The sequence below is a fragment of the Euphorbia lathyris genome, chromosome 1 (assembly GCF_963576675.1).
Source record: "Euphorbia lathyris chromosome 1, ddEupLath1.1, whole genome shotgun sequence".
Lineage (NCBI taxonomy): Eukaryota > Viridiplantae > Streptophyta > Magnoliopsida > Malpighiales > Euphorbiaceae > Euphorbia > Euphorbia lathyris.
This window is the reverse complement of record NC_088910.1, coordinates 16158858-16176664: the sequence shown is the minus strand read 5'-3', so window position 1 is coordinate 16176664 and position 17807 is coordinate 16158858. Positions and strand designations below refer to the sequence as shown.

General features: G+C 33.3%; 1 protein-coding gene across 4 annotated transcripts; it reads right to left on the bottom strand.

Moving 5' to 3' along the window:
• LOC136222945 (E3 ubiquitin-protein ligase BIG BROTHER-like) lies at positions 1-6058 on the bottom strand. 4 transcript variants are annotated; one of them, XM_066010657.1, is made up of 10 exons: positions 5711-5868; positions 5573-5618; positions 5136-5225; positions 4869-5023; positions 4488-4725; positions 3280-3314; positions 2808-2852; positions 2349-2473; positions 1046-1154; positions 1-259 (listed from the first exon to the last, which is right to left on the bottom strand). In XM_066010657.1, exons 4-10 carry the CDS (start codon positions 5007-5009, stop codon positions 200-202), a joined length of 753 nt encoding a protein of 250 aa, XP_065866729.1. In that variant the 5' UTR covers positions 5010-5023; positions 5136-5225; positions 5573-5618; positions 5711-5868; the 3' UTR covers positions 1-199. The 4 variants fall into 4 exon arrangements, with proteins under 4 accessions (XP_065866729.1, XP_065866714.1, XP_065866738.1 ...); XM_066010642.1 differs by lacking the exons at positions 5573-5618; positions 5711-5868 and adding an exon at positions 5899-6058; XM_066010666.1 differs by lacking the exons at positions 5573-5618; positions 5711-5868 and adding an exon at positions 5904-6055.
• Between the last annotated feature and the right edge of the window lie 11749 nt (positions 6059-17807).

Genomic DNA, 17807 nt, shown 5'->3' with positions numbered 1-17807 from the left:
TGAACCATAAAAGTTAATACGTCTCATCTTGTGTAAAGTTTTGAACCTTCATTTGTTACAAAAATTACTTAATTCGTTTTTACACAAGAAAATGGAAAAACCTGAAACAAACAACTCTGTATGCAGGAAAAAAGATATTCCAACTCCAAGAACGAAAAAAGACAAGTATGAGAACTTTCTGCTTTATATCCAACTCTGATTATTTCCTAACGTTTTTTGATGAGTCACCAAAAACATCCATGTAACATATGGGGCACGCCTGATAACCATAAGCAAAGTCATCAGTTTTTACCATTTATTAAAGGGAAAAGTTTTTTTTTTTTTTAATATGCAGCACTTTGAGGACTACACAAAATTTTGTGTTAGAATGGTACATGTGGTATTAGATGTTAGAAAAAAAAAAAAAAGGTATTCCAATTCGCTGTTTCTGTGGATAATTACCGATTGAGAACAAATAAAGAGTTTTATCTTGACTATGATTTTCACTTTTTTCTTTTTTTGGCTTAATACACCTTTGGCCCAAAAAAATGATTGACTCTTTAAACTTAGAAGATATCTAATTAGCCCCTGAACTTGTTTAAAATAACCTATTGACCCATTGAACTTGCTTAAAATTACTTATTAGCTTCTTGAACTTGCTTAAAGTGACACATAGGCTCCCTAAACTTGCTAAAATGATAAGCGATACAACTTATCCAAATCTCCTTTTACTCAGCCATGCAGCACTTGGGGGTTAAACATGTCACTTTAAGCAAGTATAGGGGTCTAATAAGATATTCCAAAGTTCAAGCACAATCGGTTTTTTGGGCAAAGTTCAAGCTAGGGTCCCTTGATGTATTAAGCCTTTTCTTTTTTAAAAAGAATTACATGAAACAAGATTGATTTGTCAAAAATCCATCTACTTCAGCAGTGATACCAATAATTTCCACTGACTTTTAATTTCAGTCCTCAAAGTGTCAGCGTGAAATAGCTTCTTCTTTTTTTAACTTTTCCCTCTATTAAAATTTGAAGGAATAACTCATCTTTATAAATATGAACGGCTTACCTTATTAATAGTGAGCCATCTTGTCCCGCAACCAACATGGTAGGCATGTTTGCATGGTAGTGTCATGCGTCGGTCGCCTCGCTTATATTCCATTTGGCAAATTACACACCTGTTTACAAGAGGAAGAAAAGGGTTACGCCTAATGACATTGATTGATTAATACTATTCATCTTATAATGTTAGCATCAATAATGGAAGTTTATCAAAATCGAAGAACTTATGTTCATAGCATGCAGTAAATACAAGGATGTGTTGCATTCTAATAGCCAAGAGACTTTTATTTTCTCTTTTTCTCCATCTTGACTCCTGGTTAGGCATCAAAGTTCATTGCATGAAAATGAAACTATAAAATAAATCAGTACATTTTGAAAAATAACAGTAGAGAAAAAGGTTCGGGTTCACGTAAACATTTTCAAGGATAATTTTTACATGCACCACACAATCTTTCAAATACATGTTGCCTATGAAATGTGTGAACAAGTAAGTCATAGGTGTTAAGATTGTAAGCACAGTAACAAGCTGAGTAGAGTCCACAAAACCAACAGTCTGACATAACCAACAGTCTGACATATATAAGGCTACTATTTTTGACACGATAACACGATTTTCATTTTTGTTGTATTTTTATCATATATGATCATGTGGAATATATAGATTATATAACACGATAACAATCCATTTTTACAACACCTACTGACATAGGAATTCATTCTCATACTAAAACTCGTGTCCAAAATGAGAATTAAGGACCGACATAGTAGCATTGTTGAACTTCCAATTTTTGGAGCAGACTGAGATAAGGACAGAGTACAACAGTTTTGTCATGCTAGATATTTGTATAAACAATTGTAGGCTACAATTTATCACAACAAAATACAGCACATAATACCAATTCCATAGGCCATAGTGAATCATTTGTATTGACCACTTTCTCCAATGCATCTTTGTTGGAAAGTTGTAGTGAAATTAAGTTTTTATATTATTCCAATTATCCATATAAGCATAAACGGTGTTTGACTGCATCTGTTCTAGAAAATTGCAACTTGCATATCAGATCCTCAAACCACATTTCACGCCTCAACCTCACATAAATATTCAAAATCTAAAACAGTAGTTGATGAAATGTCTGACCAAATAAATGGTGGCAGTATAAAGTCTTGGTTAATGATAACAAATGAAAAATAAATATAAAATCTAAGAGGTAGCATACACTTTAAATTGTCCACCACTATTTCTACAAGATCAGAAGTGAAGGTGATGTGAATTGTGAAATCACAAACAAATAGCACACCCAAAATAGTACCTCTCACATCTGGATTTCCTTTTAAATAAGCTGCACTTGTACTTTGAGACTGGAAGCATAGAAATAAGCTCTTGGGAAAGACCACGACTTTGAGTTCCAACGGCCTCACCTAGTTCCAGTAATTCCTGAACCGGAAAACATGGGTTACAAAAAAGAAAACTACCATCCTAAACATGTGCAAGTGAAACAAAAGGCTGCATAGTACAAACTAATCATGAGAAATTGGAGGATAGAGTTTCAACTGATAAAATGTTCTCTTTAGGTTCATATTGCCACGTGCGATGATAATTTCCGACAATAAGAAATCTAACTGCTAAAGCTACCCTCTATGTATATATAGAGTTATGTGTGCACGTATTATTGTTAGTCTCTAGAAACATCAATATACACATTCAGCAATATTCAAATGCATGGAAGCATGAAACTGAGATGAAAGTAAACGGGGATTTATGTTCTAACCTCATAACTCATATTGTCAGGGTCAACATTGTCTTGCCACATGACCTGCAGAGTTCATAGAATGATATAATACTTTATCAGTCTTCAAACATACGCAATATTTGATATGTAGGAAGAAATAAAAAGCACATCTAATAACATTAATATGCCATCAATAAAGGTAGTCTGCAAAGAAAACATTTCTTGTCAAACAATAATCCGACAAACAACTTGCTTTATCCCTCAAAAGGTTTTCTTTTTCCATGTTTTCTATTAATCTCTCAAAAACTGTATTATGCTCTTTTCATATGCATTCTTTTAACTACTAAAACTTCGATAATAGAGAAGACCCCAGAAAATGACTGGAGCATATATATTTTGCTAGCATGTAAGCATACATTATAGATGTATGAAAATCAGTGTGTGCATATTAAGAGTGAAAATCCATTATATATTCACTAAGGTCTATAACACTATACAAGAGGTAAATTACCTGAAAATCTTGAGCATTATGATGTCTTCGTGGACCTGACCAGAGAAGTGACAAGAAACATTAGAAATGAGGAAAATTTTGCTCAAGTCCCAAATGAATGAGGTGGTACAACCATAGAAAGCAAGCAAGAAGAAATCAGAAAGTACAAGAATCCCGAACAGTCCTACATTGTAACTCATGCACAATAAGAACAATAAATTACAGCATAATAGGATAAATCTATTATCAGCGGCAGAATAATTAGTAAATGCCATTTTCCATTGCATATATTTAAGTTCCAGTCAAAGCTTCCACCATTCTGCTTTAAGATAAAAATGAATCTTGATAGGAATACAAAAAATATCAACAAAGAAATAAGGAAGATCAGGCAGTCACAGTAAGCAACTGGATCTAGAAATGATGCAAAAAAGAGAACAATAATGATGAGACCACATGAATCGCCATCAAAATATTATCCACCTCAGTTCACAAATCTTCAATTTCAGAATTTTTGGTCAACCTCACATCATAAAAAGACTGAAGGATTATCATTCTAATTTAGGGTAAAAAAGGACATCAATAACGTTGACAGAGTAAACATAAGGCCACAGTATAAACATCAATATTCCATTGCTCTGCTAGCATAATTGTTCAAGGGGGTGGGTCAAGAAGTCATCTATGCTGCAGAAAGTTGCATAAAGGTCCTTTTCCTCTATACTTGGTCTTCAATTATCAAGGGTGTTGAGAAGGTCATATTTTAGGTTCAAAGATAGAAAACTCTGCTTATATTGCTTCAGTAAGCATTTGTTCACTTATCCACATGTAGAAAAGCAATTTCAAAACGAAACAAACTGCATGTACGGTTATGCTAGTAGAATGGAATTATTTCACAACACCATACACATATAAAAATATTAGATACTATTATAACCTACTTAATATGATGTCCACATCGTTAACAATTCTTCATACAGTATGACTAAGTCCCACACTAACACTATTACTTCTGTTCATAATTGTCTAGCTTATTGATTATGAGGAGTTCGAAATTTTGAAGACTCGGTCTAAATTCCAAAAAGATGAGTGGTCAGCAGCCTTCCTGAACAACCATAATCGACCCACCAGATCAGAAATCAAGTCAGGAGATTCCTCCCTGTCTTTGAATTCCTTCTAGTCTGCACTCATCATTCCCAATAAAAGGTAACACCAAAATGGAACTCAGAACTTACATTCCACAGGATTATTGTGAGTCCGGATGTCTTCACTTCCTTCCCATTCTTCATTTATCACGGAAGTTGGTGCACTAGTCATTGTTGAAGGATTCTCCGGGGGCCTTCTATAATCATCAATAACTGGTCCATGATTATGAACCTCATAGGCATGGCTATGATCATAGTATACACTGCTCCCAGGTTGGGAAATACCGAATTTGTGGAGATTTGCACTCGTGGAAGCATATACACTTTCCTACATATATAAGATGTAATATTCCCTTAAAAATGATCTCTTCTCACAATTCAAATAGACATCATACATAACATACAAATCGAGGAGTCCAAAACAAAAGGAAAATAACATCTATCCATTTTGGAAACCAAAATGCAAGGTACCTGGACATGGGAAGCACCATCAAAAATGAAATTCACATGTTCGTATGTCAGGCCTTCGAAATATTCTATGAAACTTCCCGCTGAATTGTAAGGGTAGCTATCATTCGAGTAATTAACATCCATATGTGGATTCCAACTCATTTCAAACCCCTAGTCTGTATAACAAGCCAGTCATAACTCATAAGCAAGAGAAAGAGACATCTAAGCGAATCATTGAACATTTTCCTTTCATTTAATTGTTCATATATACAATAGAAAAATACCAACCTATGCTACTAAGTTTAATCTGGCAAATGCACTCTGTACATGAATGTGCAAAACTTTCCCCTAATTTCTTCGACTTCTTTCCAAGTATTCCTGAAAAAAAAAAAAAATAACAGCAAAATGCAAATTAATCACTGTATCAAAGTCGTTGAAAGCATCAATACCGATTACCAGATTCTGAACAACATAAAAATAAACAAATATATAAAGAAAATGAAAAATTGTTCCATAAATTGCCTATCCAGAAAAAGAAAACAAAAGACAAGAAAATACATTATCGACAAGGACCAACTCTACTCAGCTATAAATTTATATATGTTTTAGGTCTCAACTTTGATCTCAAAATTCCTATCAAACTTAACGAAAAAAAACGCAATACATCTCACGGAAACACAGAAATAAGGCGAAAAACAAGAAGCAAGAGAAGAGCATCTCATTACACTAATTTGATCTCTAATGGCATGACAAAATCAGATAATCCGATTTCTAATAAAACAGAAAAACCGATTAGAACAAAATTGAGATTATAAGAAGAATCAAGAACAAAAATGTGAAATAATACGGAGAAAATGTGGTACCGCGTGAAAGAGAAGCGAAATTTTCTCGAGAAAAATGTGAAATGAGTGGATCAAGAGAGAGATAAGAAGAAAGAAGGAGAATCAGATGTTTTACAAAAAAAAAAAAAAGGCAAAGTAATTAAAGAGAGAAAGAGAAGAGATGAGATGAGATTCTTCAGGTAAATAATGGAACCGACATTAAAGCTTACTTAACACATATTCTTTTTTCTTTTGATTGAATGGTGTGGAAGTGATTTGATAACAATGGCTGTCTTTGGCTGCTTCTTCTTCGGCTTTTGACACTTAAACTGTTACTCCGCCATCTTCTTCTCTGCCACAACCACGTCTCTTCTTCTGTCTCAAAAATGCATATGTGATGTGGCGCCTTTAATTTAATCTTTTATGCAGTTAAGAAATTATTCGGTACGACGCGGACATACAATACCTGTGTCAACTGCTCTTCTTTAGCGGTTCGTCTTTTTCTTTAGGGTAATTAATTTATTAGTCTCTATATTTTGACAAAACATATTGTTTAGTCTCTGTATTTTAAAAAACACATGGTAAGGTTTCTAACCTTTTTCTCAGTGAACTGTTTAGTCTTTCGTCTGTTTGTTAGATTTTTTTACCGTTTATGACTTCGGCAATGACTAAATTACCCTTTATTATTTACCTTCAAATTTCAGAAGAGGAAATCCAATTTAGAAAAAGAAGCTATTTTGTATGGAGAACAGGAAAAAGAACAGATCCAATGCTTACGAATTTGAACGATTAAGAAGAAAAATACTTAAAGTTGATTTCAGATGCATTAGAGTTTAAAGGAAAGGAAAATAAAGGAAAAGAAGAACGCAAATCTAAATTGACTAACAGAATCTTCATGAGAGTCTAACGGCAGGGACTAAACAGTTCACCGAGAAAAACGTTAAGGACTAAACAGTTCACCGAGAAAAACGTTAGGGACTAAACAGTTCACCGAGAAAAACGTTAAGGACTTTATCATGTGTTTTTGAAAATACAAAGACTAAACAGTGTATTTTGTCAAAATATAAGGACTAATAAATTAATTACCTTTTCTTTAGTAAACATATTAAAATCAAATTAAAAAATATATAATTTTTTTTTTTTTTTGAAAGGAAAAAAATATATATAATTCTTTTCATGATGAAAAAAAAGAGTATAATCTATTTTTTACCCATTCATAATTTTTCTTGAGAGTTCTACCAATTATAGTTGGTCGAGCTTAACCAATTAAAATTGGTTTGCGTTAAGGGTTTTCAACCGCTTAAATAGAGATTTTTAAGTTTAAATTATCATAAAGGAAAAAAAGAAAACTTAAACATAGAAATTAAATAGTGTCTGACAATTTTATGCCGATCAGTTCTATATTTGTACTAGTTTTTGGTCCGTGCGATGCACGGATTCATTTTAATATATAAATATTAATAAAAATACAATCTAATAATTACAATTAATGATATAAATGTGTTATATAAATTAAATATTATTATTTAATTTTCACATTTACTTTAAATAATATTTTTATAGATAAATATAATAATAAAATAAAAACTAATATATTATATATTATATTATATTTTTTATCAGTAAAAAAGGAGGAAGTGACACCTCAGTTCCATCGTTACTGTTTTATATTATATATAGATATATAGAAAATTAGAGAGATTTTAGGGATTAATTTAAATTCTGTAGTACTCTTAAATCTATGGGATAAAATAATCTTTTTATAGATAAATATACATAATAAAATTAAAATTAATATATTAAATTTTTTATCACTAAAAAAGGAGGAAGTGACACCTCAGTTCCATCGTTACTGTTTTATATTATATATAGATTTTTGAGACTAATTTTGAGTAAGAATGATAATGGATATATATTTTGTGAATATTGGATTGTGACAATTTGGTATTAGATATTGTCCGGTTTGCTTCAAAGTCGATACCTTTATTTTCACACCTTTAAAATGCTTTTGCATATATCAAATACACATCTATATATAATATAAAACAGTAACGATCTATATATAATATATAATATAAAACAGTAACAATAGAATTAAGGTGTCACTTTCTTATTTTTTACTTATAAAATAATAATATAATATATAATATATTAATTCTAATTATATTATTATATTTATCTATAAAAAGATTATTTTATCCGTACACAGAATTTAAATTAATCCCTAAAATCTCTTTAATTCTCTGTATATCTATATATCTATATAAAACAGTAATTATGGAGCTGAGGTGTCACTTCCTCCTTTTTTACTGATAAAAAATACAATATAATATATAATATATTAATTTTAATTATATTATTATAGTTATCTATAAAAAAATTATTTTATCCGTACTATATCTAAGAGTTTTACAAAATTTAAATTAATCTCTAAAATCTCTAATTCTCTGCATATCTATCTATATATAATATGAAACAGTAACGATGGAGCTGAGGTGTTACTTCCTCTTTTTTTACTGATAAAAAATATAATATAATATATAATATATTAATTTTAATTATATTTATCTATAAAAAAGATTATTTTATCTGTACTATATCTAAGAGTTCTACAGAATTTAAATTAATCTCTAAAATCTCTCTAATTTTCTGCATATGTATATCTATATATAATATAAAACAGTAACCATGGAGCTGAGTCACCTACTCATTTTTTACTGATAAAAAATATAATATAATATATAATATATTAATTTTAATTATATTTAAAATTTATCTATAAAAAGAATATTTAAAGTAAATGTGAAAATAAAATAATAATATTTAATTTATATAGCACCTTTATATCATTAATTGTAATTATTATTAGATTATATTTTTGTTAATATTTATATGTTAAGATGAATCCGTGCATCGCACGGGTCAAAAACTAGTTTTAGTAATAAGTCACATTCTCTTTCTCTTCATTTTCGATGTGAGATTCAGTTCATATCTGCCATCATCGTCATCCATTGGGACCGCTCCTTGCGCATGCCTTCTACCTTGGCGTCACGTACTCCAGACTGGATCATTATAGGTCCACCAGCTTCCGTTCTGGTTCATCTCCGAACCACACATCGTATGTGGAGAGTCGGTTATGATACCAATTGTAACAACCTGGCCCAATATCATGCAGATATTGTCTGCTTTGGTCCAAATCCAACACTTTAAGTCTCACAGTTTTAAAACGTGTTTGCATGCATTGAATACACATCTTACTAATAAGTCGTTGTCCCTCTCTCTTCATTTCCTGTAGGATTCAGTTTATTTATGTCTGCATCGTCATCCCTTAGGGCCACTCCTTGATCAGGCCTTCTACCCCCCGCTCTGAACCAGGTCATTATATCGACACTATCAAATTTTAATGGAGCTATTCAAGTTCTATATAAAAGTGTTAGACGAAAATAGAAATTAAAAAATTACCTAAGTACGAGTAAAATACATATATAGTCTCTCGGGTACCTTTTTTTAGAAGGTTGGAGATAGTGGAAGAGAGGGCTCGAACATCCCAACTAGATCGACACTCCCGAAAAAAAAAAAACTTAAACCACAAGACCGTATATTATCAAAAATAAGGAAAAAGAAGGTTGCAATAGAAAACGAAAGAACAACCCTGATAAAAGGGGAAACTAGCCAAACCTAAAGTGTTCAACCGTACTGAAATCATCACAAACAAATGAGTTACAAAAATGAGGGTAAGAATTCCACTATTCAGAAGTGGTTAAAATTAGACTATGTTTAGCCAAAGCATTTGCGAACCTGTTGCCTTCGTGATAAATATGCGAGACGGTAAATTGTATAACTCAAAGGTCTTTAAGCAATTCAACTAATCATGTCTTACCAACCATAGGACGATCCGAGCACGACTCACGAAGAGCTGAACCACTAACACCGAGTTACATTCAAGCCAAAGCCTGCACCACCCTCTATCCCAAGTCAATCTAACAGATTATACTATTGCATGCAACTCAGCAAGAAAAATGAAACTGAAGCCAAATAGGACATCGAAAGCACCTATAGGGAAGCCACGATAACTTATCAATATCCCACCTCCCCTAGCTCTAGAGGCTCGAAGGCATATTCATTTGTGTTTACTTTCATCCAATCCAAAGTTGGGGATTGCCAAGCCGTATATTTATAATAATATGAGCATAATGAGGGTAAGGACTGAGATACAGCTGACATAAAATTTTTAAATCATCCAACTGGTACCCTTTATTTGAATATGGTTATATATAACAATTAATGTAATTGTGATTGAATTATATATTATAATTTTTAGAATTTAAAGTGTTTAAGTTTGATTTTTATTAAATTTATGTATGATTTGTTCAATTCATGATTAATTTATTTATGTGTTTGTAATTTAATTTATATATTTAAATGGATAATTTTGACAATACAATTATTTAATGGGTACCATAAAATTATATAAGACGAGAATTAGATTTAAAATCTATTGTTAAAAGGTTACTTGGATGGAACATGTAATGCATATAGTAAGTAGGTAAAAACAAGAATAGAACTATTATTATAGATCCCCTGTCTATTATCATATTTAGCTTTGAGAACAGAGAAATTACCCTTAAAACATTTTGTAACCCTTACTTAAAAGCTTTTGTTAGCTTACAAAAGAATGATATTCATTATATTTTTACAATAGTTAGAAAAATAAAATCAATTAACATCAAAAATAAATTCTCATTAATTTCTATATATACATAAACCTTTTCAAGTTCTTATTTTCAAAAACTAGAAAGAAATTATGGATAAATCTACAAGAAAAGCAACGAAAATGATCCATGTTCCATAAAACCATTCTCACATTATGGTGCATGATCCAAAAGTGGAGTTTTCTTGAATATATATATATAATGAATAATAATAATAATTACGTCCAAAATAGCAATGTATCATATCCATCTAAAAGAAATAGAGAATTACGGTTAGGATTTATCCTAAATCTTAAAACTGTAAATAGATAGTTTAAATCACCTAAAACCCGAATTTCATAACTCTCTGTTCAGTCTAACAGAAACATATGAGTTTCCTCATTCTGACTCCCTTTTGCGTCACTCTACCTCTCTCTATCTCAGGCATCCGCTCTTAGTTCTTGGACTTATTATTTTCATTTCCTAATTAACCTCGACGTGGATGATTTGTAACCGGTAATATGAGATCATGGTGATCTGTTCTTTTGATGCAATCTTCTCAACTGGTTCCTGCTCTACAAGCTGTAAACTTTAAACTTGTATTCATGTACTATTATAGGATAATCTCTTCATTTGTATCAGAGATACAGATCTTGTGTTCTATCAGTTCGTGATCCAAGCTTTAGGGTTTTCATCCAACTTTTAGTCCGAAGATAAACCCCTTCTTTACTTTGTTTTGGTGTTTTCTTTATTAAACAATTTTTTTGATCGATCTACTATTATGGTAGGTTTGATAGTTACTCTTTTATTTGAGTCTTTTTTTTTTTTTTTGTATTTCTCCCAGTATTGGCGATTATGGTATGTCTCTTTATATGAGTGGTTGTGACTTGTCTCCCTATATGAGTGTTATCATGGAAAGACATAAGAGTTTTGTCTACCATAACTAGATCCAATTTTGGATATAGTGCATTTCTTGTTGTGATGCCAAACACAGTGTCAAGCACTGTCTATTATTGTTCTATCATAATTTATGGTATTGAAGATGCAGATTCAACTCATCTTATTTGAACTGAAATCTTTTAATTACTTATGCGGGTAAATTAGACCCATGGCCACTGAACTTTATCCATTTTCACATTATGGCCACTGAACTTCATTTCTTCTCAGTATGACCACTGAACTTTACACTTTTTAACACCGGTGGCCACTCAACGCCTCAAAACGACCGTTGACGGCTAAAAATAAAAATCCAAAGCGTTAATAATATTTTAAGGAACTTTAATTCTTGAAAATTTTCGTTTTGAGGTCATTTAGGTGTTGTTTGGTTAGGAGAGAAAAAGTGAATTTTTAGAGAGAGAAAGCTCCAAAAAATGTGATTTTCGAAAATAAAAAATGTGGTTTCATGGTAAATATCGTTCTGAACAACTTTAATTCTTGAATATTTTCATTTTGAGGTTGTTAACAATCGTTAACGGTCATTTTGAGAAGTTAGTTAAAATTGAGTGGCCACCGGTGTTAAAAAGTGTAAAGTTCAGTGGTCATACTGAGAAGAAATGAAGTTCAGTGGCCATAATGTGAAATGGGTAAAGTTCAGTGGCCATGGGTGTAATTTACCCTTATGTAGATCAAATGAAGTAGAATTAATGGATAAATTACACTCATGGCCACTAAACTTTACTCATTTTCATAGAATGACCATTAAACTTCAAAATATAACATAAAAGTTACTCAACTTTAAATTTTCTAACATTATGACCATTAAACTTTAACTAACGTCTCAAAACTGTTAACGCCTCAAAATGGAAATCTTCAAGATTTAAAGTTGTTTAAAATGATACTTATCATGAAACTACGTTTTTTATTTTTCGAAACCATCATTTTTTTATCTTTCTCTCTCTAAAACTTTACTTTCTCTATCCTGACCAGACTATACTAAATGACCTTAAAATGAAAATTTTGAAGAATTAGTGTTGCTTAGAATATTATCAAGTATTGAATTTTTTATTTTGAAGTTGTCAAGAGTCATTTTGAGAGGCATTGATTGAAGTTTAATAGTAATAATGTTAGAAAATATAAAATTGAGTGACTTTTATGTTACGTTTTAAAGTTTAGTAGTCATACTATGAAAACAAGTAAATTCCATGAGTGCAATTTACCCTAGAATTAATAAATTTTCATTCTAATAACTAGTACGATACTTTGAAATAGACTTGTCGATGAGTGCGGGTACCGACCCGACCCACCCAGACATGTGTCCTTTGGGTTGATTTAGACAAGGAAAATTGACTTTAGGTTCAGGCGTGCCTTTTTTTTTTGGCGGGCTCAGGATCGATAAAAATAACACGGTCCGACCCGGCCTATTAATATTAATTAGTGAATTTATATATTTATTTTTAAGTATAAATTTTATTTTTTATAGTTAAAAATTATATATGTCCGTTTAGGTGTGTTTACATGAACTGGGTTTGGAATTTGATTTTTAAATCCAAACCCCTAAATTAACATCAGATTGGGCTAAACTAAGCTTAGACTGGATATGTTTAGATAAAAACCCGTTAGACCGGCCATGTATTGATCTACTTTGAAATGTTACATTCTAGTAACCTTAATGTTTTCAATTTCAAAGTAATACTCGAACTTATTAATTTTATTTATTATCAAATTCTAATAAATAACATTCTTTAATCTTCATTAAGAATAAAGTACAAATCAGTTCTTAATAGCTTTCAAGAATAGCAATTTTAAAGGAGAGGACATCCAACATTACTTTCAAAACCTAAACTCTATATTAATGTTACTATAATAGTACTATGTTCTAAAAGAAATTTAGAAATTTAGCTTTCAAGACACTAAACATTATGTATACGTTTCTATCAAATTAGAGTAATAATATTATTTTAAAATTTGCACGTTAAGTTGAATATCTAATGTTTGTTTTGTCTTGTTGTTTTACAATAAATAATATAAATAAAGTGTTTAGTTAGAATTAAAAAAAAGTATGGTATATCCTTTTATTGGCACTATCAAAATTAATTGTGATGTCGTATTAAAAGATAATGGTTATATTGCAAAGGTTGGGTTAGTTTGTTAGAAACTTGAACAGACACATAATAGCTTGTGCGGGTATTACTATTGACATCTGCACTTTGGTAGAGGAAGACGAGCTTTAGGTAATATTTGAAGGCATTAAATAGACAAGAGAATGTGGTATCACTGCTATTAGTATTGAATCCGATATGAAGACTGTGGTGGATACTCTATCTTATGGTTCTACCCCTCAATCGTCCTACTTTCAATATATTGATGTAATTAGCCTTAGCTCTTTATTTTCTTCATGATCCTATGTAATTAGCTTTAGCTCTTTATTTTCTTCATGATCCTTCTCTTTTATTCATAGAAAAGGAAATAAAGTAGCTCATTAATTAAATTATTGGGCAAACAATCTTAATTCCCCACTGTGTTAATGGAGGATTGTCGCGCAGGTGCTTGGGATTTAGTATATCTCCAACTTTTCTTCGTAATATTATATTTCTCCATAAAAAATGGTAATAATTACTTTGAATTGGTTTTTTTAGCCTTATCCTAATGGGTAAAGTCCAAAAAAATCCATTTGCTTTCATTTTTTTTTTTTTGTCAAACGGATATCTATAAAAAAAAATATTTGTCCAAACAGAAACTCTTAGTAAAAATAGGCAACATATGATAAAGAATTCTATACTATTGAAGACATTCCACCCAATAAGACCGATACTTCGGATCCTGCTTGAATGAAACGGAAGATATTATCAATAAATACAAGTATGTCTTGTTAAGGGTTTTGAAGGCATGGGAATACTATCTCAGATTCGTGTTATACACGGATCATCAATCTCTAAAGTACGTACTTGGGAAGCTAAAAGCAACTCCAAACCCATATGCATGCTAGATGGTCTGTTTTTGTGGATAAATTTTTGTATAAATTTAGTCATCAAGCCGGACAACAAAACTTAGTTGCGGATGCTTTGAGCCAGAAATATACATACAGATCAAATCTAATGTCTTTTCTAGTCTAGGGTTTGGAAGGGATATAAACTTTTCTTTTTGTGAATGATGCATCTTTTATGAATTGAAAAAAAAAAACACTCCTTGAAAGTTAGAGTTTTAACTCATTTGAAATTATTTCCTTCAAGCTGTCGCTTGAAAAGAGTTTGATTTTTTTATTAGTTTACTATTAAAACTATTATTTGGTGTTCCATCCGTATCAACAAGTAAGAGTCCATAATTGACACTGATTTTTCTTTTAAAATAGTTTTTAACAATCGTTTTTAAAAATGTTAAATCAAACATTTTATATCTAATATTTAGAGTAAAAAATATTATACAAAAATGAAAATGCAAAGTGTGTATTTAAGGCTAATTATATAATAATGGTGGATTTGGAACCAAATGGTTGGTTGGGGAAGTGAAGAGAAGAGAAGAGAAGTGGTTGGCCTATCCATATGATGGTTAAATAGAAGATCACCAAAAGCCACCCATTCTCACCCTTAAAGTTTGTTAGGTTAACCCATTCATGAAATTAACATAAATCAGACCAGAAAAAAAAGAAAACAATTTATTTGTTTATTTATTGTTTTGCTTAGCTGGACTCATGTCCTTGTTATGCAAATAATTATTAATCATGGAGTTCCCGTGAATCATTTTTTATTTTGGAAATAAACATGTTTAACAAAAAAAAAAGTGGCCTAATACACAAATAACCCCCTGAACTTGTCTAAATGTTGCAACTGCCCCCCTCAACTTTCAATTGTAACAAATTACCCCTTAAACTTGTCCAATTGTAAAACATAACCCCAAATTGGGAAATTTTTTTACCCCGTTGATGACTTGTGGAGAAATTCTTATCAGTTTTCGTCCCTGTGGGGGCGTCGTTGGGTTCGACGGGGGGAAGTTCCGATGCCAAAGTCAGTAAGGAAGAACAAGAGAACAAACTGAATTGACAAAGAATGAGTGAATGTGTACCTTGATAGCCTGAGACATAGGCTATATATAGTCATGAAGTTGTAACTTTCGGTAACTAGAAAGTCTCCATTAATGTCCCATTAATGGCGGTTACAGATTACTCTTAAGTTGGCGGTTAGCTAATTGATAGCTCATTAATGGTCTTTATTGTCGGATCGGCCCAGCCGTTCTAGTGGCGGATTGAGAGCTTATGGAGATCCGCCTCACAGGTTCGCCTGCGGGCTCTCTTGGCGAGTTCTAGGTGATCCGCCCGTCGGATCTCTTTACTTCGATACGTCGCGGAATTCCCGTATCAGGCAACCAACACGTGGCGTTCTTCAGGCGAATATCCCTTTTGATCCTTGGGATAATATCACAATGTTATCAAAAGCCCCCCCAAAAGTTCCCTTAAAGTCCTTTAGGGCTTTTAAGCTTCTTTGCGCGCCGTCATGATTACTTGCATTAATGAGCACTCTGTTCGATGCCAATCATGGAGTGGCACGTGTAGCAAGCGCACTGTCCGAGGAGAGAGAAGACGCCTTCTTCATTCTTTCTTTTCTCTTTCTTCCCCATTCGTTCTTCCTCTCCATTTTCCTTTGCGTCTTCTTTGCAGAGTTTTCTTCGGAGTTTTCAGAATCCTTGAAGCTGTATTTTCATGTAAGTTCATCTTCCTCATTCTATTTTTTCTGAATGTTTAGGAGCTCTTCTTCATCCTCTGAATCAACCTCTGAACTTTTTAATTTGACTTCTTCCTCTGAGATTGTATTTAGTTGGACTACTTCGTCATCGGAAAGTTCCTTTTCCTCCGAAGGTACGATCAGCTCCGATTTAGCTGAGTTACACAACTCGGCGTGTAATCGTGATCGAACTCGTCTAGGTAGGAGTCAAAACCTTTCCACTCCGATCACCAATACAGCGCCGACTGTAGTTCTTAGGTGTTTTTCTGGGACGATGGCCTCCTCTTCTGCCCTACCTAGGAAAAAGAAACCTCGAGCGGAGTCCACTCCGTCTCGTATGAGTGCCGCGGATCTAGCGGATCTGGCGAGTCGCTTCCCATGGATAAATAATTATGAGACTCAGTTGGCGGCGGCTCACCAACGGCCCTCCTGTCCGCCAAGCGGATTCTTATCGGTGTACTGTAGTCATGTGGAGAGAGGGTTCCGGCTTCCTCTTCCAAAGATGATGGCGGACATCCTTTCCTACTTTGATGTCACTATCAGCCAATTACATCCTAATGGCTGGTTAGACATAGCTTTAGACTGCTATCTGGCCTCGAACTTAGGAGTAGTGTACACTCCCCGTATCTTCAGAGCTTTTCATAAACCGTCGAAGCGAAAGTCTGAGTCTTTCCTTACTTTTGCAAAATTTGGAGTGTATTCGCCGTTTAGGGGCAAAATGTCCAACGTCCATTGTTGGGACGAAAAATTCTTCTACATAAAGATAAACGAGGGCGAACCTCTAGGCTTCCCTTCATACTGGAATCCCAAACCTTTGCACATGGCGGGAGATATGCGTATATTGACGAATAGTGATGAGGTAGTGGCGGATCTCATGAAGAGTGTCAAGGCGGAGGCCTGGACATATGCTGACGCTTTAGACTTTATGATGAGTGATATCCCTCTGATTTGCCGAGAAGGGGACAAGTTTGTTTACTCGAAGATTGCCCAGTTTGATCAAGGTAACTTTGTGTTTTCTTTCTTTGAACCTTGATTGCTCTATTGTTCTTTTTGGCAGGGGTTTATCTAAGGCCAATCACGCTCTTGCAGAGAAGCGTAGGAAGTTGGTGGAGGATGAGGCTCGCAAGAAAGATCAGGTGGCGAATCCCCAAAAGGGTGCAGAGAAACGTCTGGCTGATACAGCGGCTGATCCGCCTCTGAAAAGGAGGAAGCCTGCAGCCTCTGGCGGTTCAAAGTTTATAGCGGATGCCATGAAATCCGCCATACCCGTGGTGGAAATGGCACAAGTAGGTTGTCTTTATCTTTTATCTGTTCGTTATGTTTGGAATCTAAGGTTTGTTCCTTACATCTTTATGCAGATGGCGAAGCCCGACCTAGGCGGATACTGGTTCGCCAAATATGGCATCCAGGGATCCTTAGAGAATGAGTCTGTTATCAACGACCTAGACGAGGCTCTGGGTCAGTTGGGCGAGGTACAGTGGAATCAGAACCAGATTCCAGGATCCATCCATGCTCAAAGGGGGAAGACGGAGCTTCTTACGGTAAGTCCCCTTGCTAGAAAGGATCTCTTTTTTAGAAATAGTTGCACCTTTGTTCTTTCATTTTGAAAAAACTGGTTGCTTTTGACAGATGTATACTCGCATACGCGCCATGGAAGCTGAACTCCTTCAAGGTGTGGCGGACAAGGCTACTATAGAAAGGTTGGAGAAAGAAATCGCTGATGCCAAGGTGAATGTCGCATCCTCTACGTCCGCCATTGCCCTCAAGGATGCCGAAATTAAAAAGCTAAAGGAG

Coding starts and splice junctions, on each gene's coding strand:
- LOC136222945 (XM_066010642.1), bottom strand. CDS start 5,009: ATGAGTTGGAATCCACATATGGATGTTAATTACTCGAATGATAGCTAC. Junction 2,474..2,807: donor CTGACAATATGAGTTATGAG/GTTAGAACATAA, acceptor TTTCCGGTTCAG/GAATTACTGGAACTAGGTGA. Junction 260..1,045: donor GATGGCTCACTATTAATAAG/GTAAGCCGTTCA, acceptor TATGGTTATCAG/GCGTGCCCCATATGTTACAT.